The sequence below is a fragment of the Echiichthys vipera genome (genome assembly GCF_963691815.1).
Source record: "Echiichthys vipera genome assembly, chromosome: 14".
In the NCBI taxonomy this organism is placed as follows: Eukaryota; Metazoa; Chordata; class Actinopteri; order Perciformes; family Trachinidae; genus Echiichthys; species Echiichthys vipera.
The window spans coordinates 16,835,718-16,863,340 of NC_139839.1; the positions used below are offsets into that span (position 1 = coordinate 16,835,718).

Consider the following 27,623-nt stretch of genomic DNA (forward strand, 5'->3'; position numbering starts at 1 on the left):
GGCCGCTAGAAGCAACATATCTCTTCATATCTTATGGAGTACAACTTTAACCTTGACTTCTTGTACAGCTACATGTGTTTAGCCACCACGATACATTTTGAACCAATCATAAAGGCATTCAGGAGATGTATGAGTATGTCAAAAGCCGGAAGTTTTTCTGTGCTATCTTTAGCCAATATGCATGCTATTACTTCCAGTGTGAGAGAAAATGACAGATGGGGCAACACATTTGGCCAAGTTTTCTGGAGTTGGCTACAGTGGATATCAGTTTGACCGTGAGGAAGCTGCAGACGAGTTTAGATTAAGACAAATGGAGAACATACAGAAATTGTGGTTTAATTAACCATAGTTCTCAAATACGCAGGGGTATTTCACATTAGAACAAATACTTTAGGCGTATACCAAATAATTTAAAACCAACTCTGTGCTTCTTGCAGATGTTCCCTATTTCTGGGACTCTGCTCTGTCTCCAAAACCTAGCTGTCTCGTGACTGGTTTGTTTATGTAGAAATTACTCTGCATGTCTAATGAGATCAAATATGTCATGCACTCGTGTCATATGTTATTTTTAAATGGCGCTCCATTTTTTTAACATCAGTCAGAGAAAACAAAAACAAAGAAGATGCCAGCATTAAAATTATGACTGTAGATAAAGTATCAAATGCCATGTTTTCTGACTTTTACTGATTAACTGTGTTTTATTTCATGCATACCTTTTGATGTAGAAGTATCAAATGGTTGCATAGAGACGTCTTGAAATGACGTGCCTGCATGTTGAAATACTAGGGAAAGGATCTTGCCTGTTTCTCTATGTGAGTGTTTGATCCAGTCTGTTGGCTAAAGATTCTCCTTTACCCGTGAACAGAATTGTGGCTGTGTGGAGGTGGATGAGGCACTACACCACCTGGATGGCAGTTATGGAACATCAATAACAGACCGGCCTACTAGAATAATCTTTTTTCCAGTTTAAATGAATGAAAGAAGCATTGATCTCCCTCAGTGTATTGCTTTTTGTTTACAACATATAACCGTTAGTATTATGCGTCATTACACTGGAAATGTGTGGGTTTATTGCAGCGCTACTGCAGGAATTATTTGAAACGTCTTTACAGCCATTTTGGGAGGAGTGTAATGTAGTAGAACTGAGGACAGCAGGTGTAGCACTGAGCTTTGACAGAAGAGAGGGAATGACTGCTGCCCATGCAGTAGAGGCAAGGTCACTCTGCCATTTACAGTGTGAGCTAAGATGGAGAACGATGGAAGCCTGAAGGTGTGATGACAAGGCTGTTATGAGGATGGAGCTGCAGGTGGAAGCAACCTGTGCTCCAATGAAGCTTGTTCTGTAATGGCTGTGCAGTTTCAACGATTTGATGGTGATTTAAACTTTAGGATAGATGGAATGACATGGTAAAAGAGGACGTTTACTTAGAACTACGTGTTCTTCTTTATCAATGTTGTTGTTGTGAACTGGTGAATCCTGATAGTGACTGTGTATCCTGTTTTTATGGGTGCCATTACTTCTGTAGTTATTTGACTCATACTGAGGCTTTTCTCTGTGTCACTAGCCACTAAGTGGACATGTGCTCTGTTCCTTTGATTGAGGTAGTTAAAGTAGAATTTATGTCTTAGATAGTGGTTGCTATGGACTTTAATATAATTTAAAGTTTCACTTTTACCTAGAATGACCTTGTATATTTTACAGAATTATGAATAACATTGGAAGTTGCTCTTTCTTAATCTCTTGCACAATAATCCAGGAAATCGAATTGATTTGAAAAAGTGGGACAAGACGTTGAGAATGACAACCTCTGTTTTCAGTGAGATATGATTTTTTTTTCTCTCTCCTTTTCTGGTTCACCCATAAAATACAGCTTGGTGCCCTCTCATCTGCTAAAACCCTCTTTAATTTTTTACGCTGATTTTTACACAAGGGGTTTCAAGTGGAGAGATGAGGCATCCCGGTGGCCTCAGGGTTAAGGTGACAGTATACTTGTATGAACTTTTCTTTTCCCAGCATAACTTGACCATGAACCAGATATACATTGATTGTGGTTGGACGACTGAGCGGACCATAGTATTCACACCAACTTTCTATTTAAGCCAGCTAGGCCAGCCACTGTAGTTTAGCCTCAGCAAATGCAATGTAGAGGTTGGGTCAAGCCCCAGAGTGTCTGCTCTTTGCATAGGTGAGGGTGAACATCTTAAAGCTGAACGCTCACCTACCCATTGGCACATTTTATTGTACATTGATAACAATTTTGTTTTTTAAAAATAGATTTAAATCGCATTGCTTAGAGTTAGTAAAATTGATTGATTTGGCACTAAAACTGGCAGTTTGCAATAGTCCTTGAGTCTATAAAGTGTTTGCTGAACTGTGTTGGTCCACCTTTTATTACTTTACATTGATTACACTAGTGCTGCTGACTATGGCTGGCTCCACCCATGGATGCTTCAGAATAATGCTCACTTATCCCACTGACTTCCTGTGTTTAGTTTAGCCAAGGCACAAAACACGGCAGTGTCCAAAAATGATATACGGAAAAAAAACAATATTTTAAGTAGAGGAATTTGCATGTTTTCAGAGTTATCTGTTAATTCACCTCCGTGGTTTTCCAAGTCTTAAAACTTGGAATACCATGGTGACAAGAAATATGGTGAAAAGATCATTCAAATTTGAATTCTGTGGCAATATTACATCCATTATAAAAGATAATGTCTATAGTTCTCATTTCGTTTTCTTAATCAAAACCCACACTTCAACGCAAAAGGAATACCTGGACACCATTGGATGGTTAAAGACTTCCAGTTGTGTCGTTCAGATTTGATTTGATTTCACTAAATGAATGAAAAAATCTCACAAAATGTTAAATCTTAAGGGAGGCAACTTTATTATTTATTGTATAAATGTCTGTTTATTTTTTCTCCTATTCTTTTATCTCCCTTCTAATTCTTTCCATAGCAAGTCCAGAACTGTAATCACAACTCCTTTAACAAGGTGGCACTGTTGCTCAGCTACTGAGCTGTACATGAACCCTGAAAGGGTGATGGGAAGGCTGGGCTTCTCCCCCCTCCTACCATGAGACATCAGTGAATGCAGCAGGGCAAGTAGTGGTGCTGGATGCAATCTATTGGCTTCTCGGTGCTGATGCTAAAGTCACAACCCCGACTGTAGCCTGCACTGCCTCCACCAGTGTATTTCTGCTGCTGCTGCTGCTGCTACTGCTGCTGCTGCTGCTCTCCCTCCCCCTTAAATGGTGTGGGCAGAGTGGGATGGAAGACTGCATTGGAAACCTTTTCATGGAAATGGTCTTTGCTATTGGTATTGCTGTAGCACCATTCTGGTGACAACAACATGCCGTTGAAATGGAAAAGCGGTTCTCCTGTCAGCTGGAAATTCCCAGTGCCAGTTCTTAAGTCATCCAGGTCCTCACCCCTTTCGCCTGCCTACATGTGAGTAAGAGCTAGAGAGCATTCTCATTCATATATATTTTCTGTTCAGTATTTTAAAAACTTTTTTTTGTAAATGACTGTGAAACCATTATTTTTTTGTTGCAGCCCTAATTAGGCAGAATGCAATTAAGCCTCGTAGTGTGTCAGGAGATTTGCCTTGTCCAGCATGCATTTTATGGTTCGCTGGCAGAACGTTTCGCTCTTGGACAGAAGGACTCATTTTTTTGCCACTAGCCCTGGACATAGCAAGCCCCACATCCCCGACTCTTGCCCTCTCCCTGTGGCTATGTTTATTTGGGTACAGGGACTCGGCAGCTTGGGAGGAGCCTGCCTTTGTCAGGATGTCTGGCGTGCCCTGGTTTAGAAGCTATTGTCATCTGCTACTGTTCAGGAGGGGGGGAGGGTAGAATGGAAGTGCGTCTCGCAGCCGCTCTCCATCCTCTCTCTTTGCCCTTTCTCCTGAGCTCTGCTGAAATGGGCAAGTGTCTTGTTTGACTTTTGTAACATGGCTTTGGCATACAGAAAGTGAAAACAAAAATCTTGAAAAAAAAGACAAATGGACAAAAAAAAACACAATTTTCATGACAGGCTAGGCTAACCTATTGCCTAAAAGTAAATTGGGCTGTCACAATATCACATTTTCACTGCACGATTATCGTGGCCAAAATAATTCACAATATTGAATTGATATTACACTTCTTTCAACATTTCAATGTAGTATTTATTCCAACAGCACAAACATTGATGAATAACATGAATAACAAAAAGCAGCTGTTCGATGTAGATGAGTTTGAGTCAGCATAAGTTTTAACAGAACTTCCTTTTTCATGTTTTACAGTCTGAACACTATTTTACCTACATGTGTTGCCTAAAAAGGGCAATATCTCAGTGTTGGATGGATTTTTACAAAATTTCATTTATGCAGTCTCCAGTTTTTGTGCAGCTGTACTTATGAGATTAATTTTGCTAGTTGTACAGAAATATTTATTTTAAACATTACTACATCACAGCAAGATAAATCAATGCTCCGACCTCAGTGAAACGGGTCACGTGTTTAAATATTACCATCCTGGTAAACGTTCAGGAAGTCCTGACTAAATTTGTTACTTTGTAAGATCTTTATAATTATTGGTGTGTAATAAAGCTCCTTCAAAATAGAGCAGCACAAGGTAAAACCACAGTGGGACCATAGATAAAAAATAATAAAAAAAAATATATGCAATGTACAAACATTATTTAGAATTTCTATATAACTACTCCTAGACCTGCCATGTGCTGTACATCTGTGTGGTGTACTCAATAATAATATTACATCTCAGGATATGTAATCTTGTGTGTTCTTCTTGAGTGAATTAATTATGTTATTGGTGAGTGCTGGTATGTCCTCCGGCAGTATTATTCACGACTCAGTCAGAGACTGTATGCATTATGTATGCTCAGTATTTAGGCTACTTTATTTTTCAAGACTTGACACTGTACAAAAGCAAGAACGAGCTCTGCTCTGGTCGCACCATGTCAACATGTCTTTTGAAAGATTACAACTCTCCCAATGAAAATTCAAGGACAAGAGTGCATCAAGTGTACTTATGTGGCTGCGGATGGTGCTTGCACGTCTTCATAGGAGGTTGTACGCACACACCAGCAAGTGAAGCATAGCCAAGCCTTTACTCAGCCCAGTGTGGCTCTGCCCCACCATACCACTTGCTATTTTAAAATGTGTATATTGTAAGCTGTGTTTTCAGGCAGCCTGATATTGGGCCCCCAATTATAGGTTACTCTGTGGTCAGGGAGAAGTCACTCTTTATAGGCCCTTTGAGTGGTGCCTCTGTCTGTTTTGGCTTTTTATAACTTGGTATGCTGCTTGGGTAATCTTTGTATATGTATCCAAGCAGCAGAACGATGGAGGACACAGGAGAGAGAGTTTTTGGAATATCTGACGTACGTAGAATTAAGATTTGTTTTCACAATGTGCTTGGCTGTTTTGAAACTGCCCTAACCTATATATAGACTGATGACCTGTCTGTGGGGCAGATTTCAGGCTAGCAAGGAGTGGTTATAGTTTCACTGCCAGTACGGCCCATGGGGTAATCTTCCGCTCAGTAAATGTGCGCCAATGTGGTCATCTTTTCATCCCACAAAAAGTCCTTGAAATGGACGCCATCCCTTCATCTTACAGCGGTTCTGTACTAAGCACTTAATATGTGTGACTGCTGTATTCGCCTCTCGGAGGCGTCGTGGTGAGCCATCAACCACGACTGCAGCAAAGCCTGTTCGATTCCAGTCAGGGACCTTCAGCACATGTCACTCCCCCTCTCCTCTCCCCATGTTCCCTTTCACTCTTTGTCAACAATCCCATTAAGGAAAAATGGGAGAAAATCAATCCTTCCAAAAAAATCTAAAAATGAAATCACATCTTGCGCAGTTTGACCTTCATATTTAATTTTAGCATATGAGTCTCAACAAATGACTGATCTGCTGCTGTCCCTTGGTTATGCTATGTCTCTGTTTGTTTGAGAGAGATGCGCCATTTTAGAAAATATAACCCTCTCTAAACATACTGACTGCTTCTGAACTTGACACAAAGTCACCAAATCTTTAGAAATATTTCTAATGTTAAGACTACTGTAGTTAAAGCCAGTGCGATCAGATTAAATCCCATAAATATTGTACAGATATAGGTCAAATGAAAGCTTTGAAAGTCTGGTTAACAGATATTGGTGAATGTAGATGCTTCACATGTCTCATGTTGTTGTCAAATTACTTTGCTGAGGCCTCTGTGCCTCTGCCATGAGATGAATTTTGCAGTCACTGAGGTAAATGGCCCATTAGTTTACATTCTTTAAAACCTACTTCATTGCCAACCTGTATTAATTGGTTCGATCACCTGAACAATTAATCTCTTCTGAAATAATTGAATAGATCATAATTGATCCGACAACTGACATCAAACTGAATAGGAGCTTGGTTTGTGCTGGAGGATTTCCATTTACTTTGAACATAATCTGACATGAAAGACATTTTTTATGTTTAAACAGGCATAAAACAGTGGAATTGTACTCGAGGGTCTCACAAGATGTATCACAATGATTTATGTGTTAATTGGACTCCGTCAGGGAAGATATGCCAGCAGAGATGCTAAAACTATAAAACTGTTCTTACAGCACACTATGCTGTTTTCTCTCAGGACAACCACACCTGAATCATCATACAGTGTCTGGTGTTCATATGTGAAAACGGCAAGTTTCCCTTTCACACATGCAGCACACAACAGGAGATTCTCAGTGTCCGACGCGTTCTCGCTTATTGGAAAAAACTCTGTTTGGTTTAGACAGGGAGTGGTCTGGATAGAGACGCAGTCACAGAGCCAGTAGTTTGGTCATAAACAACCCAATCTCTTGGTGTTCCTTGAATTTGTCTGATGATTTCTGCATTGCCCCTTACAGAAGATAGACATTAGTAGATAGACATTTTGTTTTGATTTTTCCGGTTTCCAAGATGGAAACATCAACACGCCGCTGTAATATCTCTGCAAAATTACCTGCTCTGTTTACACATGGCCTCAATCGGACATGACACAGACTTTGTACTCGGGAGTTGGCTTGGTAAAGTCTGTTTAATGTCCGGTCCAACTGATTCGGACATTTGCATTTTCACAGACAGCTTATCCAGCTAATGTCTCAATAATTTCAGGTTTGCTGTGCGTCTGAAAGGGGCTCATAACACAAATTCACACACTGAATATATAGAATATGTGTATGTTGGGGATGTAGCCAGAACCTATCGATGTATCAAAGGTTATTTGGGTTTTATTGTTATGTGTATTTGCTTCTCTATTTTGTTGGAAGGCAAAGAATCAGCAGAATCTCTCTCTCTCTCTCTCTCTCTCTCTCTCTCTCTCTCGCCCTCTCTCGCCCCCCCCCCCCCCCCCCCCCATCCCACCCCACCCCTTCACGCACACACACAAACACACACCCACCCCTGTTAGGTTACCACACGAAATAGGCCTACCCCAGACACAATATATTTTTTTGCAAAAGAACGCAAATTATAATACATTTTTACTCAAAATTATATATATATATATATATACACTTTTTTAAAATCAGATTAATCAATGGAATAATCGGTAGAATACTCGATAAAAAAAAAGATTTGATAGCTGCAGCCCTAAAGTGAGTGATTAACATGCTCTTTAAACACCTGGCTAATAGTCACTGATCACAGTGATTTAAACAGTGGTTTTGTGAAAATGTGTCCATTTTCCGGTGTCACACACGCGGTCTGTTGTTGGAAAAAATGACAATCTTTAGAGCATTGTGGTGGAGCTTTTAATTTACCCGCCCTTTGGAGTGGACATTAAGTACGTGCTGACTTGAGGCCATTTTCCAGATCATGCAAGAGTCACACAGGGACAGGGGTCATTTATTTCCATTGAAAGGCCAGAGGGGAGGCACAGGCAGTCTGGCTGGCAGAGCATCAAGCGAATTCAGTCAGGTTAGACTGTCATGTCTGTGCTCATCTCACACAAACACACGCGCACGCACACGCACACGCACACGCACACGCACACGCACACTTGCCTACTCAAAAGCTGAACTGTGATCAAGTGGGTAGACCAGGTTTTTTTTTTTGTTAGCTATAATTCCACTGACTGATGCATCCCAGAAACATGATTAGACTGAATTAATAATCTTCCTGCTTGCCTTAGCCAAAATATCTGTTATTGCAGGCTGACGAGCTGGTTTGGAAAAACACATCTGCGTCCAGTCTACAGCAGAAGCTCCCAAAACTCATATCTAAGAATGTAATTCTGAATCCAAACTCTTTCAGCAGCTCGGCTCAGAGCTACTTTACTCTTTGCCAGAGGCATTATCTTTCCGGGTCGTCCATACGTCCCGTTCTTGTGAAAATGATATCTCAGGAATGTCTTTTGATTCGGCACAAATGTCCATGTGATGTCAAGGTTGAACTGATTAGATTTTGGAGGTCAAAGGTCACAAAACAGGTTTTGGACCATAACTTGAGAATTATTCTAATTATCAACAACATTTCACACAAATGTCTAATGGGACAAAATGATGTGATGATATTTTATATCCAAAAGGTTATTATTTAACGCCATAACTGAATTGGTGACACTAATCTTGAAAATGTGGTGATTTTATAAATCGTATGTGCTGCCAGGTTGAAGATGTCTGTGAAGCATCTAGTTTTTGCCAAAAAATACACTTAATACTTCACTACACAGACAGACTGCAACCTGAGCGGTTGGCGGAGGCATACGACAGCAAGGCTAGATTATACTTTTTACTTTTTCATAGAGGCGTAAAGTGTCTTCCACTCATTCCCAACTGAAGCTCCTTTCCCAATACCTTTTGCTCTTGTTACATTTTGCATTTTGTGAATTCAGCGGTCGTAATTGACCACACATAATGAAAACTGTAACACATCAGGACCTTCAGGGGAATTAAAGCTATATAAAAACTTAAATATTGCTGACCTGTGTGAAGAATCTGCAATTAATTGTGCATCCTTGTTTAGATGGTGACAGATTAAGCCCCTTTGTATGCAAAGCTATGCTTACTCGGGTCCATGTAAAATTATGCTGACACGTCTTATTCCCTATTGCTTTGACACAGCGCTTGCCTTTTTGTTTAGTCTCTGGATTCAGTCCTTGGGTTCACATCCCCTGCTTAGTCTGCATATGCTGAATAAGTCCACATATGCGGTGACTTTACAGTGTATTTTGTAACTATTTCTAAAAGAAAACTAAAGAAATGCAAGCTTTCTTCACAAATGAGTGTCCTTCTGGCTCTAGTTGTCCTTTTTGGTTTATCCACACTCCGGATCGGTGTTTTCTGTCTTACAGTATGTTTCCGGTTGATTTAGCATTCGGTACTTGTTGACAGATTGTCCGCTCCACCCACCAAATACACGTTACGAAGCTTGTTTGGCTCGACCACGTGTTGTGCAGCTTGAAAATGTGATTCTGAAACTTAATTTTTACGTACTCATGAATTCCCCCAGGCTTTTTGGATGTAAAAGCATTAACCTTAATGTGCTCTTTGATTATTAAGTGTAATTACAGACTCATTATAGCATACAGACAGCTAAGATTATTAGCATGATTGGAGCAATTATAAAGAGATTGTTGATCATTTGTCCTTGAAGGAGTCCGTGAGCAACAAATATACTTTGGACATAACAGAAGACTTAATGCGTAACATAATCACTAGACGCTTGGTGCAGTTTAACTTTCTGTCAGCATATACTTTGTGACACCCTGGGAGGTTGTTTTCACATGTTGTGTTTATGAATTTGCAGATTTTTATTGCACTTTTACTGAAGCTCACAAAGACACCCTCTACTGGAACTCCTCTTTTTTATCTACTCAAAAAAACAAACATTTTTTTTCAGTTCCAACAGTTCAGTTATTAGCATACTCCATGCTAATCTATTTTTAAATTAGTAAACCATGTTTGATTTTCAGCATTTAAGGATCCGTGAAAAATCATCCATCCAGTTGGTTAAGCCAGAGTAATAATTAGGGCGGTGCCCATTTCCATCAGAATGGGTAGAGCAATTGTCAAACATCCAACGCAGATGTTTGAAATAATCTGATAATTGATCGCTTCCTTTTTACTGGAACTCTACGAATGGATGAAAAAGAAGTAGATCAGGGCTCGTTTTAAAAATGACTGCATTCATTATGATGACCACATTCACATTTTACCATTACATTACATTCACCAGTCTGTTTGATGGAATAAAAGACATTATGAGAGAAGAAAGACTGTGCAACTACCTCCCTTTCTCTGCCCTACTGCTTCTTGCTGTGTATTGGTGGGAAAAGGACACTGCACCGAGTTCTTTGAAATGTTGAGAGAATTTCAAATTTTTTGCTCTCAAATTTTTCAGGAGTTAAAGAAGGGGAAAAAGAGATGTTGCTGCTGCAGGGCGGTGGAAAAGCAGCTGCTGCTAGTCTCATACTGTGCCTGTTGATAGGTTTGTAGTTTGATGTGTTTATCACTCTAATAAGTAAGCAAAATATTTCTTGAAACCACATCCTAGTTGTCAACTATTGAATTAATCGGCAACTATTTGATAATCGATTTAAATGTTTGTGTCATTTTTTCAAGACGATAAGTCAAAATTCTATCAGATTTGATTTTTATTTGCTTTTTAGCCCTCTGTGAAAGTAAACTGGGAATGTCACTGAATTAGTCGATTAATCAACAGGGAAAATAATTGTTAGTTACAACCCTACGGACAGCACCTGCAGTAGAAACCGAGGTGACACTTGAAGTTGTACATTTGTAAATAGGGCTTCAGTTTGAGCCACAGGACTGTTTCTGCCGCAGCACCGTTGCTATAGTAATTTTTGAGGGCTGTGGTCTTGGTCTGTGGCACCAATGTGTTGCATTATATTAGGTGTTTCTAAAATGTATACTATGAAGGCAATTCAACACCTAGTTTTATGGGCCCTTGGATTGCAGTACATTATATAAGGTTTTTTTATTCTTCATTTCTAAAAACAATAGGCTACTTGTGCACTACTGCTTCATCAGATCTTCTTTTCCCCCACGAGTAGAAGCTGTTCAACATGTAGCTTTATTGCATTGCTGTGCTCAGTGATTGAGAAGACTCTTCAGTTTAGGTGTCGTGTCGTTGCTCTGTTTGCTAGGACTCCACTTGGATCACTTCAGAGACTTGCCGTTGTGTTGTTTCCATTCCACTTGTCATTTTTTCTTATGTCTTTTCTGTTTTTTGTGTAAGGGGTTCAGATTCAGCTGCTGGAGTGTAGATTTTGAGAACACCAGCCAGATCGTAGGAGTCTTGTCATCTTTTTGTCATGTGGCAGAGGTATCCTTTTTTTATAAATATATGTATTAAAAATATATATTTCTTGCTGCTCTGCCAACTCCACTGCTGCCTCATGGTCCTTTTTTTTGCTCTGAGAGTCTTCCTGTGTTCCTGTGTAAACAATATGTCACATTAGTCCAACGTAGCTGTAAGCAACAAAAAAAAAAAGGAATGAAACTTTAAATCTGTCTAATGCAGTTTGAACAAAAGGAATAATAAAAGAATAATGGGTTGGTGCTTCCTGTCACCTGTGAGTAAGCAGTTATTTTAAAGCAGATCCCAGGACTTATCAGTATTCCTTCACATCTAGTAGCATGCTAATCTCTTTAAAACAGATTCTGCATAGGAATGTCGAACAATGTAAAACTTAACTGACCAGTGATAAACCATATCGCAACACAGGACTGTAAATTCATTGCTGGAGACAGTGCTCTTGTTAGAAGTGTAAGATATGCTTGCAAAATTGTGAACCTTACCTATAACATGGGCGTTTCAAAAGTATTTTCCAGTAGATTACACCATGCAAGTTTTGTAAAAGCTATTTTGCTCTAGAAACCATGACATTGGTCTTTCAGATGTTTAGAACCTGAAATAGATGAGATTAATGAAGTTTCTATCAAAGCATGGCTAAGCATGACGAGGCAGCAAAGCTATACTCATTAATCTTTTAAGACCCTTCCACTGTCATCCCAGGGAAAAAAAACAAGTTGACTTCCCGAAAACTGTCACTACTGGAAGGATGTTTTTAAGCTTTTCACTGACATGAAAGGACTGGATCGACTACCACCCTTGTTTCTTCATTACTTCTTTTTCAATCCTCCAACTTCCTCCTCTGCTTCTTAATGATTTCTCTCTTTCTCTCGGCCCGGCTCAAAATGTAAAAATAGGTGAACATAAAAGCTCATGCAACGTGTCACTGACCTGAAAATAGGATCTGTAGCATAGCATTCCTGTTATTTGTCCTTTCCGTTGTAGTTAACAATGTATTTTCTGGTGCTTGTTGTGCGAAGGAAAAAGTCATAAAATGGAGGAGGCTGCGAGAGCAAAATGGTCTGTAGTGTTAACATGAAAAATTGCTGCACTCTGAACTAATCACACTTCTTGCTTTTTCCATGTATCTACAGTGTCTGTCAGAATGTGTTCAAGTGAGAAGCTTTAAACCAAAGCTTCCTTCTGTACCACAGCCATATACACCAAATGATGATTCCTCTCTAATTTAATTGGTACTATGAATGTGCCAACTACTAATCTAAGATATAATGTATAAGCATAAGATCAAGTTTTTTTTATTAAGCCTAAATATAAAAGGCTTTTATCTACATCTATCATTTTAATTCCCCCTAATTTAAAGCTCCTGACATAACAGTACCCTCTAAGAGATAAGCAGCATGTATCGTAATGCATCGTTTGATGTGGGGTTTTATATTTAATTCATCCTCATTTTAAAGTGTGAACAACGTACTGCAATATACTGCTAAGAAACCACATTGGCATTTTAAACTCTTGCCTATAAAGTCATAATTTAAAACTTCCCAGGCACTGTTTTGTGCTGTGGAGTCGTGATGGCATCCTATCGAATTAAACTGTGACATTTGGGAATCATCAAACTCATAAAAGAAAGATTTTAAACAAAGTTTATTATGGTAGAACAAAACTGTTTTTATCAGTGTATCTTAAGGTTTATCTTCAGTCATTTCTTTTGTATAAGTAACTATTTCAAAAAGTAATGCACATAATACTGAGCTAAAATAAACCCATCCTTGGCATCAGTAATATGCATTTGACAGGCTAATAGTTTGTGAAATACTCTGTGATGTTAAATAAATGATTTTTGCATTGGTCAGAGCTGAGCTGCAGTAATGCTATAGACATGATTATCTTCAAACACCTCCCGGATGCAGCTAGAGATTCGGTCTCCAGGTTCTCGTGTGTCTTTGGGAAGAGCAGAACTTTTATGTGGGATGCTGTAGCTGTTGTCTTCTTTGTTTCATTTCGGCAGCCACCAACACTCCTTTGTGGTTTGGACAACCCACTCTCTCCTCGCTGCCTGTCCGACTTACCACCTGACGGGGTAAATGTGCCAGTACATTGCCTGTGCTGTGTGTCAGTGTGATTGTGACCACTGTTTTAAGCCGTGCCATTTAAAAAAATTCCTACCAGACGTGGCCCATGATCATCTCCTTGTAAAAATGTAGCTTACTATCGACCCCACCCTCTCATCATCATTTAAAAATATGTAAGTGATAATCATAAGAAGTTGTATACAAGCATGTGTGGCCTGGATCCTTTTTTTCCTTACCTCTAGCAGAAACCTCCATGTTTTTGTCTCTGTTGTCTATGTATCCTCTTGTATCTTCCTACCTGTTCCTCAGTTCTTGTGCAGCATGTGAAAAGAATGAAAAGTAGATTCCACCTGACCCTCTCTTTATGTTTATACATCGTATATCCCAGATGTATCTGGCGCAACCGTTAAAGACTTGAAAAAACTGCAGTTGAATGTTAGTTGGCTGAGATCCTTGTGGTGTGTTCAAGTGCAAAGATGTGAGGCGACATGGGGTGACGTGAGGTGACACAAAACGTTTGATCAGTCAGACTTTGTCAGCTTTGAGGTCGGCTCTACGTATCGGAGCCCTAAAGTGAAGTTTCTTATTCTAGAAAAGAGAAGGAAAGTTTTCATCTCCACACTTCCTTAGATAAAGTGGCCATGTAGCTTTTTTCTTTTACTTTTCTAACCACATTATGCCGCCAACGAATTGTTGACATCTCTATTGAGTGTAGCAGTTAACAAATGTTATCACACAGACTCACAACTTTGCCAATAAATATAGTAATTATGTATTTCCGCAATGTTTTGTCTTAATGCTTTTTCATACTGCATAGCATATAAGAAAAACTCCCAGCATCCCCGTTCAGTCTGTAAAGTTAATCATTCACTGTCCAATAGTCATCTTAAAGATAGTTCACATTATGAACATCACAAGACATTTCCATTCTCTGTTCTTAAACAAAGCAGACTAAAGAAACAGTTTTCTGCTGCACTTTCATACCTTATTTGCTCTTTTTCTTTTTCAAAAGCCACAAGCCTTATTATGGAAATGACAATTAAAGCTTTGTTTGGATAAGTTATGGGGCATAGATTATTGATCCAGTCATTAGTGGAGCCTTATTCTGTCTGTTATAGTGTCCCGGTGTAGTGAAATGTATTGAACATCTCATCAATCTGTTTTAAAGTCGTATTCATAGAAAAATAATCTGTCTCAGTATCACATTTGTCAATAACATTTTGATCGACATCTTTGTCAGAATCTTCAAATTAATATTAATTTCCTGACCTTGTTTCTAATGAGATGTGTCATGGTGTGCTACCTATAAAAGAACAGACGGGCAGATACATCTTTATAAAACCGAGTGTGCAAACCATTATAACTGCTACAAAACACTGCTCTACCTTTCTATTACAGATCTACATAACATTATATGTGATTACTCTTAAAATAGAGCCTCATTGAAAGGTTAGAAGTACATTCAATGCAGCCAGAGAGGCTTGATTCCCGACTGACGTTTAGTTATTTGATCCACACACAATACCTGTTTCTGAGGTGAAGATCTTTTCCTTATTGAAAATTTAATTAGAAACTAATTGAATTTGGCAGTGGTAACTGAACACAGAGAAGGCCATTTTGAAAAGGTGAGCATATTTTCTATATTCTGTAAAGACCTGTGAAAGTAGCTAAAAATGGGTGTGTTGTTCATTTATAAGAGGAACTATACACATGCTGCAGTCACATCCAGGTGTATCAGTTGCAATGCTGTTCATATAGTAATGTTTATAAACGTATTTATGGGAGATTCTCATCATTGGGGATGTTATTTATGTATTTATTGTTTGTCTTTTTCAAGTCATAGTAATGAGGAAGAGAAACAGGATTGTTTTCAGTTGAAGTGAAATAAGTTTTGAAGATTAGATCATCAGCCTAAATCTGCCACATTAATGAACAAATCCATTTTTTCAAAACTCTCCAGTTCTGTTTTATTTAAATATGTTGAATAGCTTCGCCTCAAAGCACAGGGGACATTTCCTTACAAATGATAAAGGCAATCTGCTAAACCATAAAAAAACCTCAAGTGTTCATCCACACAAGGACTTTAGAATTGCTTCATTATATAAATAGTTCGCCCAAAAAGCATTAGTCCTCAACATCTGACAAGCACTGCTGCTCATGGGCCTGTTTGAAAACACAAATTTACTGTTATGCTGTGCCAGACATGTTTGTAAAAGAATATTTTATTAAAACAAGGCCAATCTACATCCGAAAACGAGCGCCTTTAATAAGTCTCACATGCCACATTTCAGTGAATGTTCTGTCATCTCTATATTGCGTGGAGAATAGTTTTATGTTCAGTTTTCCTTTAGTGTGTGAAATGTAAATCCTTGTTGGCCAATGCGCCGCGTAGCCCTTCTGTCTGTGCATCTCTTCTTCCTAAAATCCGAGCCAGTTAGGGAACTTTTTTTTAACAAACCATCTTATTATTATCATCATTATCTTTCTCAGTCACGAGTCCTTAAATGCCTTTTGTTGTCACATGAACTTTATTCGACTGTAAAAATCCTGACCTGCCTCAACTCAACTACTTTCTTTTCTAGAAATGCTATTAGGAATGTGTCTTTTATTTAACAGATAACATTCTTAATACCAAGTCCAGTAGTTTATTTCATTTTTTTAATGGAGGCAGCAATCTTGCTTTTGAAATGAAACACTTAAGCTTACCATCAAAATCAAAGCAGTGCAATCAATATTGTCTGCTTCTGATATAACCACACTCGTATTCTTTATTGCCCTCTCCACGTTTTCTCTCAAGGTCACAATTCTTCTGTAGTTCTCCCAATTTAATTTACATTTTCACACCTTTTTTTTTTTTTTACCCTTTCATTATCACATTCTGTTTCTAGCACTATAAGTGATAACTAAGTGATGCGCGGATGGGTTGCAGGTGGCCAAAACAAATTGTGGAAAATATTAGTCTGATTACATTCTCTAAAATGTGAACAGTCCACTGTCTGGTCCCACACCCCCACTTTGGTTTCGAAAACCTCCCTATTTTTGAGGTCTTGAGATCGGCAGATATAGATATAACCTTTAGAGACAGCTCTGCAGTTTTGATCGCAGAAGACAAATGCTTTTGTTGATCCACAGGCAGATTATTTTTTAACCAAATGAGCTTCATTCTCTAGTGTCAGTTTTGTCAGTGCAAAATGTACCCATATCCCCAGAGTATTCCTCTTGGGGCTGTGAGTCACACTTGCTTTCCACGTTCACCCCCTGTGGAGCCGTACGTTGCATTTTAGTAAGACTGCCCTAGATCACAGGAATATCATATGAATCGAATAATACAGATGAAAATACTAATACTGTATGAAGTTCTCCAAGGACAAATGTCTTCCCTTTCTAGGATGCTGTTAAAGAATCACAGCAGTTCTGTTTAAGTGTAGAATCCCTAGATTATAAATCAATTACACATTTTGAAACCAAGCTTTCATTAACTTCAATCATCATTATCAGTGTTTTGTCTCCTAAGTTGCTTTGTTTTAGTGCTGAAAACTGGGAAATAATGTCTTGTGGTTTCATATTTTAGTCACAGCATTTTTGAAAAACTAATGATCTTTTTAATGCTGTGCAGCCTTTTTCAAAACACTTTAATTTCATTTCATGTCCCCATTAAACTCAGAGGGATAATGCATCACATAACTGTGTGGTTTATTGAAGGAGCAAGCATTCACACCCATCCATGGCCTGCACCACTCCATGTTAAAAGACAGCATTATGGTATGTTTATCAATAAGCCCCCACAATCATTTTAGTTTTAATGCATTGCAAAAATAGTCATGCATAAACCTGAATTTGGTCATTTCACGTCTTACATATTTTTTGCAAATTCTTCAGCATAATGAGATTTTTTGTGAAACACTTTATGTCTTGGTTACTCAAGCCTTGCTGGTGGTCCTGGTCATGGTGCAAGGGGAAATATTATTAGAATTTAAATGGCTTATCTATTTGCTAATTGCCCATGCCAATGTTATGACAATGTATCCATTACATTAAAGAGATTCAGTATGTCTAATGTTTAAATATGACATTTTGCCGGAGGGTGGCTCTCGATGGAAGCTGATGGACGATGCTTCATCATCATTTTTACGGAAATTGCTCTTTTGATTTTAATGTTTTACTTTTGTTTGTTATGTACATATCTTCTTTTTATTTTATTTTTTACAACGAGGAACACTTATTTTCATGGTATCTGGAAGCAGTTAGTCATATTTAAGACCAGTGAGTAAAGATGGAGTTCAGTTCATCCTTGCCCAAAGGCCCTTTGAGAATTAGGGTTCAAGCCTTGTTCACTCCCCCTGCCACATTTTTTTGTGTGTTTAAGTGCTCCAGGCTTGCTGACGGGCAACTATTAGGTGACAATTTGTCTAACAATTAGGCTACCAGCACCCATTATGTCCTTAGGTAGTGTCACTTCTCTGTCCTACTTTCCATAGGTTAAAATTAGATGGAAACATGTTTTGGCTACCCTTTTTTTGAAGTGAAAACTTGTCTCCTTTATTTTCCTAACAGATCCCTCGTGGAGGACGACGACGCTCACATGAAAGTCGCTCTGGGCTATGGTGATATGGGCATCTCTGCTCACCTTCAGGCATCAAAGACTGGAAACACTCGATTTTTCACAAGCAACACACACAGCTCAGTGGTTCTTCAGGTGAGAGTTCAGACATGTAGCCACAACGTCTTATGCAGCACAATGTTCAGTCAGATATCATTATTCGATGATAGTCTTGGCCAGTTTGATGATAATGTTTCAATTTTCTTTTATTGTTCCTTTAGAGATCCTGTGAGCAATGTAGGCTTTATAGCACAATCCATGACACTGTTCTGATTGCAGGCTGGTGAGGCAGTAATTCAGATTTATTACCATCACCTTTTGAAACGAATAAATCTCTATTAAAGTTAATCTACGCCTACTGCAAGACTACAACCGGGTTCATTTTCAAAATCAAATTCATGGCGTGAATCACAGGATACAGTTTAATTGCTTGGACAATATTCCAAGGATTGACCAAAAACATTTGGTTTCTGTGTAATTTAATATGAACACAAGACTATTATGAAACACTGCTAACTGCTGTAAAATAATTCTAATTCCTTTAATTTTTTTTTATTTAAGTTATTGAAGTGACCTACTCTCTTCCCAAAAATGTATTTGAAGCAGCCCTATTAACAGTTAAAGCACATCATATTGATAAATAACACAAAACCCTCTCAACACAAAAAATCTCATCTTTTGATGTAAGCCTTGCTCACATACAGAACAAGAACAACAGCTCCCATGAAGCAGAGAACTGACTGATAATCTATCATGACAGCGTTAAGGAGAAGCAGAAAGGGGAAAAGGTTGATAACATTTAAAAAAAAAAAAAAAAAAATTCTGTAACATATAAAATAAATGCATGACAAAACAAAGTGAGGATCGGCATCATAAATAAGTCAGGGAAAATTGTTTAAAAGAAGTTATAGATTTAATTTTACATAGCGAGATACGTCACAGCGGCACAGCGGCTGCTGTTGCATGTCACCACCGATTTGCATAGAATTAAGATCACTCTCGAGTTGTTGTAGTGGCTGCTGGTATTGAGCTGTTTGCTGCTGCCACAGCAATGGCCGCCTCTCGTCGCCAGCTCTCATTGAAAATGAATGGCTGTTGGCTGTTTTTGCTGCACATTAATCTCTTGGTGTCTGAGTACAGTAAGGGGATGATAATGATTTTTCCAGGCCGTCTGATCTCACGCCCTGTAGCCATAGTTACTTAACACACAATGTAGTCTCAGTTAGATGGTGCATTTGGAAGCAACCCACCTAGAAAAAAAAACATGAGTTGTATGTCAATAGCATGTATTGGATGTTTTCATGCCATCATGGTATTAGTGCTAGCAGTTACATAACAAATAATGGATATGGGATTGATGCAGGCTTTTAACTTAACGATTTCCCCACGTTTTGAATGCAAAGGGTGTAAATAGTAGTCATTGAAATCAGATGTGCAGATCAGTGGGTGTGTTTGAGTATGCGGCAGCAAAGTAATTAAACAGTGGACGCACCAAATGACTCTCCCAAGACTCTCCACATTTGACTACATCATATAAATGAACAGGGAGGCCACTGAAGTCACTAAAGAACCTCATTGATTAAAAATGATGCCGATACTGATGAGATTATTTGTTTTAAGTATCAACAATTTCATCAAAGCACTCGATGCAGCTAAGGTCTCCAAGCTGTTAAAGATCCCACTACAGTATGTTGTTGTGCCTACGAGGGGATAATATACTGTACAGTGTTTGCCCTACAACTGTACAGACCTGTCAGGCTGTTGGCCAATGGGAACCCCCTGCCAGGCCATAAATCATGCAAAAAATAAAGGCAAATGTCCATCCCAGTGTCACCTCCTATATTTATTCTGCAGTGGCACATCGCCGTGAGATCATGAACAAGGGAACCCACTGTAGTTAGTTCGATCTGTAATATCAGTAGGTCAAGAGAATATTTGGTTAGCAACAGATCATTGATGCTGTTTAGCCCTCAAACCTCTCCGTGAACTTTGCTAAAATCGATGTAATGTAGCCCAGTCCGGTTTACCAGGTAGAGCGCACACGCCTCATATCTGAATCAGAATCTGAAATACTTTGATAATCCCAGGGGGAAATTATTTTTGTTCCAAAACTCCAGATATACAAACAACAAATATTATACAGACTAAACATATATTAGAAAAAGCTCAAATATAGGCTCAGGCCTTGGCAGCGTCCCCGGTTCGAGTCCGACCTGCATCCCTTTGCTGTTTGTCATCCCCTCTCTCTCCCCCCTTTTTTTTCACTCTTCAGCTGTTCTAACAAAAATTGAAATAAAAGCCCTAAAAAAAGAATGAAAAGAAAACAAGCAGGCCGAAATCAGTCAGGCAGCTCAAGTAGACCAGAGGGCTGTCACATACCATTTAGTGTCCATGAGCTCACACGTGACAGGCTGAACAGTATTTTGATTGATCCCTACTGAAACATTGAAGTTCAAGCTTGTGATCGGCCAGGAGATGCAGTGGCTGAGACACATTTGTTTGTGTTATTGTTCATATAAGAGTGTAAGAGTTGGAGTCATCGCATGGTGTTCTTTGTCAGGTCTGTGCGAAGCCCCTGCATGGTCCTGTAAACTCAGTAACATCAGTCCCTCACATGCATGCCTTACCTTTCTCCTCTTCTGTTAGGGATTTGACCAGCTGAGGATAGAGGGTTTACTATGTGACGTTACTCTGGTGGCTGGAGACGGCGACGAAGCTTTCCCTGTACACCGCGCCATGATGGCCTCCTCCTCCGACTATTTCAAAGCCATGTTCACAGGTGGGTTCTACAAGGGCCTGGCACCGCCGTGGGTTAGTCACTTTACTGGTATCAGTTGCTTTGATTTGTGTGGGATGTGCTCCTTTGTCGCTATGACGCATGCATTTGATTGCTTAATAGCTTCTTCGCTCATGCACTGTGTTCTCCGGCAGAGCATTTTTTATTCATGAACATTTCCACGCTTTAGCACAGTCGCTGTAATTTTGCCTCCTGAGAGATTACTCAAATTAACCTTGTGCATTCACACATCCCTCCAGTATTGTGTGGATATTCATAACTAGCTCTGATGTTCTAAAAACCAACCTGCTGATTGTTACGCATTTACTGTATATACGTGGTGATTTGTACTCGTAATGATTGTAAATGTGAATTATTATTCGGGTTTCATCTCCTCAGGCATACTATATGCAGAGGTAAAGGAACCTTGTGTACATTTTAATACATACTGTGTGCGTGCGTGCGTGCGTGCGTGCGTGCGTGCGTGCGTGCGTGCGTGCGTGTGCGTGCGTGTGCGTGTGCGTGTGTGTGTGTGTGTGTGTGTTATTATCAGAAATAATAAGTAGCCGTCTCTAAAAAATTACCGGTAGGTATTTCTACAAAGGCTTTTTTGGAAGTTAAAACCAAGGAAACCTGGTAACCCAGATGCTGTAAAAGTGACCTTACTGCTTTGATTGGGCCTTGTATTAACCTGTAGCCTATTTAAATGAAGGTGATATTATTTTAACAGTCGTCGGATTTACTTTGGGTGTCATATCAGGACATTTAGTGAAAGTAAGTTTGGAGATTTTACGTTTTTAAGTAGACGATGAAGATGAAGCGTGTTCTGCAATGAGAACAGAAGAGCTTGTTAAAGTAGGAGTAAGGGGAAACTGTACTTAGAGTGTGGGATAGCTCATTAGTGATAAGGGAGCTGTGTGAGCACAGATGCTGAGCAATGGGATTCTCCCTAAGACCTTCAATCCTTTCTCTGAACATAAGTCCTCTGACGCTGAAAATATTTCATTGTCGCACACAATGGCATATGTATCTAGATAAAACAATGCGTTGTTTTGTTTTCGTCTTAATTTAATTTGATGAGTTACATAAGCTTTATCCTTTTTTTGTTAAAAAGTGGAATAGACGTGGCTCCTCACAGACATGTCAGTCAAATAAGATTATGTATGAGTTGAACCACGTGTAAGCATCTACTTTTTCTTATCCCTCACTCTCTCCCGATGCAGGTGGAATGAAAGAACAGGATTTAATGTGCATCAAGCTTCACGGCGTTAACCGAATAGGCCTGAAGAAGATCATTGACTTTATCTACACCGCCAAGTTGTCGCTTAACATGGAGAATCTGCAAGACACACTCGAGGCAGCCAGTTTCTTACAAATCCTTCCTGTGCTGGACTTCTGCAAGGTTTTTCTTATATCTGGGGTAAGGAGGCAGACACACCAGCCACAGCTGCACATTACTGCACATCGCACCTGTAGTGTTTGCATGTTGGAAATTTACTGTTGAGTATGTTTGAGGTTGTTAGCTGAAAAAAACGGATATTAGGATTTCAAAAATAATTCCAATTGAAAGCTGTGGTTTATTTTCCCCAAATATTTTGGATTTAAACTCTGGAGTGTCTTTAGATCAGAAGAGGAGCCAAGCACATGCATAAAATCAATTTTCAAGAATGATTAGAAGAAGAAGAAAATGTCAGTCAAAAAAAAAAAAATCAAGTGAGTAAATAAGAGGAGAGCTACACTAAGGTGGTCAGATTCTCGTAGGCTATGCTTACATTAGACCTACTTGCTGAGTAGTAACCGGTTGCTCCAGGTTCAGGGTCTGTTTCACAATGCTTGCTACGTGAAGCCCAGAACTCTCTAAAATGCTGAAATAGGTAAAATGGATTTTCAGTGCACTTATTCAACTAACTCGATAATTCCGCTTGGCTCGAAAGGCACCAGGTAAAAGATAGAAAAAGTATACAACATGGACAGGATGGCTCATATTAATGTATATGATCTTGTGAGTTCTGAAGGTATAAGCTTGTTTTAACTCTCGGATACACTGCCAAATTGAAACTAAATCTAATTTGTGTGGACGTGTGTTTCCTAATAATTCCTAGAGCCCATGTTGACATTTTAAAATTGCTGATTCATCCTGCCATAGTTTGGCTTACTGGATGTTCAGCACTGGGATAAAGTCTGACACTCTCTCGCACACCGGACGTCCGGCCCCTTCCGCTATCTCCACTATCTATTTTGCCAGGGCACTGTTGGCTTAGCACAGCAGATGTGAGACGATTGTGATTGTTTTTTTTTTAAAAAATACAAATAAGCCACAACATTTTTTCCCTGTACGTGAATGATAAGCAGATGTAGTCAGAGCTTAGATTCTTTGCCCTAGTCTGGTTGAATGTGGGTGGAGTTTGCACAACTCTCACATGCGCAGCAGGGTTTTTCACCTGCTACACAGACTCGGTCCGTACCTTGAAGATGCTGCCAGCTTCACTGTGCGCCATTGTGTTTTAATACAGTTGGTTCTGCAGGGTTTGGAAGCTGTGCTGCCTCACATTTCTCTCTGGTTCAGTGAGTAATGTATCTTAATCATTCTAAAACAGATTTTACTTTACTACTTTATAGATTTTATTTTACTTTTACTTTTACCTTTTTACCCAGTTCAATGTAGTTTTTACCTGTCCGAGGGCCGCGTAGCCACAAGCAGAGAGAGAAAAGTAGACAAGCTGCGTTTATCTCAACTACAAAGGCTTCTGTGGCCCATGTACCTGCTTCAGTTGGATATAATGGGCTTGCTCTGCTGCTTGCATGCAGTGACAGCCTCGTCTCGCCACATACGCAGCCCAGGTCCAGTTTTGTCAGTCTTACATGCAGCTTTCCAAGATTTTGGTTTCTTCTGCCCTGCAGGTATCTCTTGACAACTGTGTGGAGGTTGGGCGCATCGCCAACACCTATAACCTCACAGAGGTGGACAAATATGTCAACAACTTCATCCTGAAGAACTTCCCTTCACTGCTGGGCACGGGAGAGTTTGTCAAGCTCCCATTTGAACGGTTGGCTTTTGTACTGTCCAGTAACAGCTTGAAACACTGCACTGAGTTGGACCTGTTCAAGGCCGCTTGCCGCTGGTTACGCTATGAAGACGGTCGTATGGACTTTGCCGCTAAGCTCATGAAGAACATCCGCTTTCCTCTCATGAACCCACAGGAACTCATCAATCACGTGCAGACAGTGGACTTTATGCGCACGGACAACACCTGTGTTAACCTTCTCCTGGAGGCTAGCAACTACCAAATGATGCCCTACATGCAGCCCGTTATGCAGTCGGAACGGACAGCCATCCGCTCAGACAGTGCCCACCTGGTCACCCTGGGTGGCGTTCTGCGCCAGCAGCTAGTTGTGAGTAAGGAGCTGCGTCTTTTTGATGAGAAGGCTCACGAGTGGAAGGCGCTGGCACCCATGGATGCACCCCGCTACCAACACGGTATTGCAGTCATCGGCAACTTTCTCTATGTGGTGGGTGGCCAAAGCAACTACGACACCAAAGGCAAGACAGCAGTGGACACCGTGTTCCGGTACGACCCTCGCTACAACAAGTGGATGCAGGTGGCATGCCTTAATGAGAAGCGTACCTTCTTCCACCTCAGTGCACTCAAGGGACACCTCTATGCTGTCGGTGGAAGAAACGCTGCCGGGGAGCTTGGTGAGTTTATTTCCCTGCTTGTTTGTTTTCTGTTTCCTTTTTTAAACAACAACAGACGGCTCTAATTAATATTGTATGAGATAATACACTAATATCAAGGAGCAGCAGGAGAAAGAATGTGCAGGTTAATAAGGCTGCAAGCACACTGACACTGGTAATCGGGAGTTGTCTACACATCATTTGCTGTTTCAATATGTCGCATGCATAATCTCTGTGTAATTTAATACAGTTTAAAGGATGTGCATGTTATCATGCACACCTTTCCGATCTTCTGTAATCAATTACAGACGCGTTTCAACACATGCACAACCCTTTTTGTAATGTTTAATGTCAGAGAAGTTGTTTTGGGTTTCGTTTTATTATAATAGTTTTCATATATTTTCGCATTATAATACAGTGAAATCCAAGACAACAAAGCCACAGCCTACACCGTTACGTCTTTCTGTTGAATTGACCACTTTACTCATACAGTCTCAAGAAATATTGAAGATTAAAGTTGCACATACAATGTTTGTATACCATTGACCGGTCCTGAGGCACAGCTGAAGCTGGGACACGAACCGTACTGGCAGACAGGATGAGGTGAAAAGTTGTCAGGGATTATAAAGGGGTCATAACAGATCATCTTTAGTCTGTAATCTGATTCTTTCTTCTGGATTTGTAATTCACCCCTGTAGAAACCCTTGAATGAAGTGATATATTTATATCTCTTCATTGTAGTTTGGTTGCTGAGTAACCAATCTGGAATCCCGTAACTTTGGACCACAGAGAGGTGCCACCCTATACTTAAATTCAGCTCTGTAACTGCAGTGGGGAGAGGGAGAGGCCACTGTGTGAGCGGCCTTCTCCTCTGGGTTATAATTAGACCAAAGAACACGGCCCCGGTTCACTGCCTGTCTACACAACTGCCTTTTTTTCTGCTTAACGTTCCACTGCCCTTTCACTGCATGCGGTTCAGCCTTGAGGTTTTTCTGGATCTGCCCAGCCCCTGCATTACATTTGTTTACTAAGGGTAGGTCCTACGGGTGTGGTTTTGTTATTACGTCTGAAAAGACCATATTATAAGTGAAAAGCTTAACGACGCCACAATGGATATTTACAGGAGGAAGCTTTCAATCTTAACTGGTACATTTTGTATTTTCTTTTTTATTACGTAGCCCGAGTCCATGACGCTTCGTGTGCTTTTTAAAATGCAAGCAGCAATGTATCAAGCCATCATAAAATCAAACAAAACAGTAATATACAATATGTTAATAGCTAAAATATGTTAATAACTATCTCAAATCTTCATCAGTGCAAAACTCAGTGTGGTTATAACCATTAGAGACAGAATCAGGTAGAATATGCCAGTTTGAAAGGGGTGTTTTAGGATGGGATTTGAAGGTGGAGAGATTCAATATTTCAAATGTCTTGTGGGAGAGAGTTGCAGGGGGGCAGAACAGCTGGAGGCTCTCTAGACTCTGTGGTAGTCAGGTGGGCAGATGGTGTGTGTGGTGAGTTGGATAGGATCTGAGAGGGTGTGTAGATGGGAAGAAGTTCAGAAAGATACAAAGGGAGAAGCAGAATCTTTAAATCGATATGTTTTTTGACAATTAATCAATAAGTGTCAATAATATTGCTCAAACGCAGCACAGGTCATTTACAGTCACCTTCGATCCCATTATGTCAGTCATTCCTGTTTTGTTTTGTTTTATTAGTCCGACCCTGCTCTGCATTGGTATACGTAATTAAAGTGTTCTCTGTACGAGTATTGTCTTCTAATGTGTTTGTTCTACTTCCACTGAGCGGCTGCTAGATTTTGTGCACTGCTCAAGGTCACTTTGAGGAGAGTTGTTGAGCAAGCAGAGTTAGGTATTCACTCATTTTCCCCGCTGAGATTTCCCCAGGTGGTACACACTCCTCTTTGGTCCCGAGCTTCCTGCTGTATTTTGGAACCTGTATGGATATATTTTTAAAATCATGTTTCAAGTCATCGATTTGACCAACGCCTTTTATTCTTAGTGTTTATTCTATTTTTTTCTATTAGCAAGATTTTAGGGGGGCAATATCTTCACCCCTGTTTCTAACATTCAACCAAAAATACAGTAACTCTTGATCCTGTTATATGCAGATTAGACTTCCCTCAGCTGGGAAGATAACAAGATCACTTATCTATGGCCCGTGGTGCTCTTGTAGGATGTACACTTGTGCTCCTTGTGTTTGAAAATGGCGTTTTGAAGCAAAAGCTAGCGCAAAGCACACACTCTTGTTGGAATATATAATATTGTAACACTGTTTACACCTTTTGAGGTGAATATCCCTAAGTCTGCATCACTCCTCAAGAAAACAATGAGCCTCATGCCGGGAGCGATATACAAACAATTTATTTAGTTCTGGTTTTGTTACTACCCTCTGATTTCCGTGATTAACCAATGTTTTCTTATTTCTTGTCTTCACTGAGGTCCTAACATTTTACGAGTGGTTGAGAGCACTCTTACAAGATTAACAAAAAAACATCTTGTTTTCAGAGTCAACAAGTTTTTCCAGGTGTAAATTCCAGGAAAATTAAAAAAAAGACATAAATATCATATACTCAAATTTAGTTGTTTTGATCAATATGTTTTAAAAAAATATGTTTTTCATATCCCTGTAATTCCTGTATTGACACTCTGAAAATCACTTTACTTTAAATTAATTGATCAGCCTGGTGATTTCACTCCTACTGAAGTTCTTCTTCTGTCAGACTTTTTTTCGACATCTCTCCAGTTCTTGGGCATGTGTCAGTGTTTGCACACAGCACAACACCTGCCCTTATATAGTGTTTAGGGGCAGTTACCATATGCTAATAAACTATTCTGCTCAAGAGGGATTCATCATTCAGCTCACCTGGGTGAGAGCACATTTGGACGATATTTTAGAACGTTTGGTGCATCTGGAGTTGACTTCTCTTTGTTTTTTAATTAAGAGAACGTTGCTGCATGAGACCCATTGACCCTGGGTCACTCACCTATGAGTGTCACTCATGAATCCCAGCGTTCGTATTCCGGTTTCTCACAGATTTTGTAGAACCACCCTCCGAGGCTTTAAGATAAAGAATCTTACAATCTCCACATTTCCTGTAGAGTCAGTGCTGGTGGGGCTTCAGGGATGTGTACTGTGTATTTAAATCTGTGTTTTAGCTCCCACGCTGAGACC

The 27,623-nt window shown here is 39.7% G+C and overlaps 1 protein-coding gene across 5 annotated transcripts in view; it reads left to right on the top strand.

Moving 5' to 3' along the window:
• Window positions 1–27,623, top strand: part of klhl13 (kelch-like family member 13) — a gene marked incomplete at its 5' end in the record, with an annotated part of 39,302 nt that overhangs the window by 5,262 nt on the left and 6,417 nt on the right. The window contains 6 exons of one of the 5 annotated variants that reach the window (XM_083927083.1): window positions 3,353–3,450; window positions 13,313–13,384; window positions 17,931–18,072; window positions 20,623–20,755; window positions 21,976–22,172; window positions 23,654–24,449. In XM_083927083.1, the coding sequence (XP_083783209.1) occupies window positions 3,353–3,450; window positions 13,313–13,384; window positions 17,931–18,072; window positions 20,623–20,755; window positions 21,976–22,172; window positions 23,654–24,449 (1,438 nt within the window). Of the gene's footprint in view, window positions 1–3,346; window positions 3,451–13,312; window positions 13,385–13,411; window positions 13,550–17,930; window positions 18,073–20,622; window positions 20,756–21,975; window positions 22,173–23,653; window positions 24,450–27,623 lie in introns of those variants that run through there. The other 4 variants (XM_083927079.1, XM_083927080.1, XM_083927082.1 and 1 more) reach the window with 4 other exon arrangements.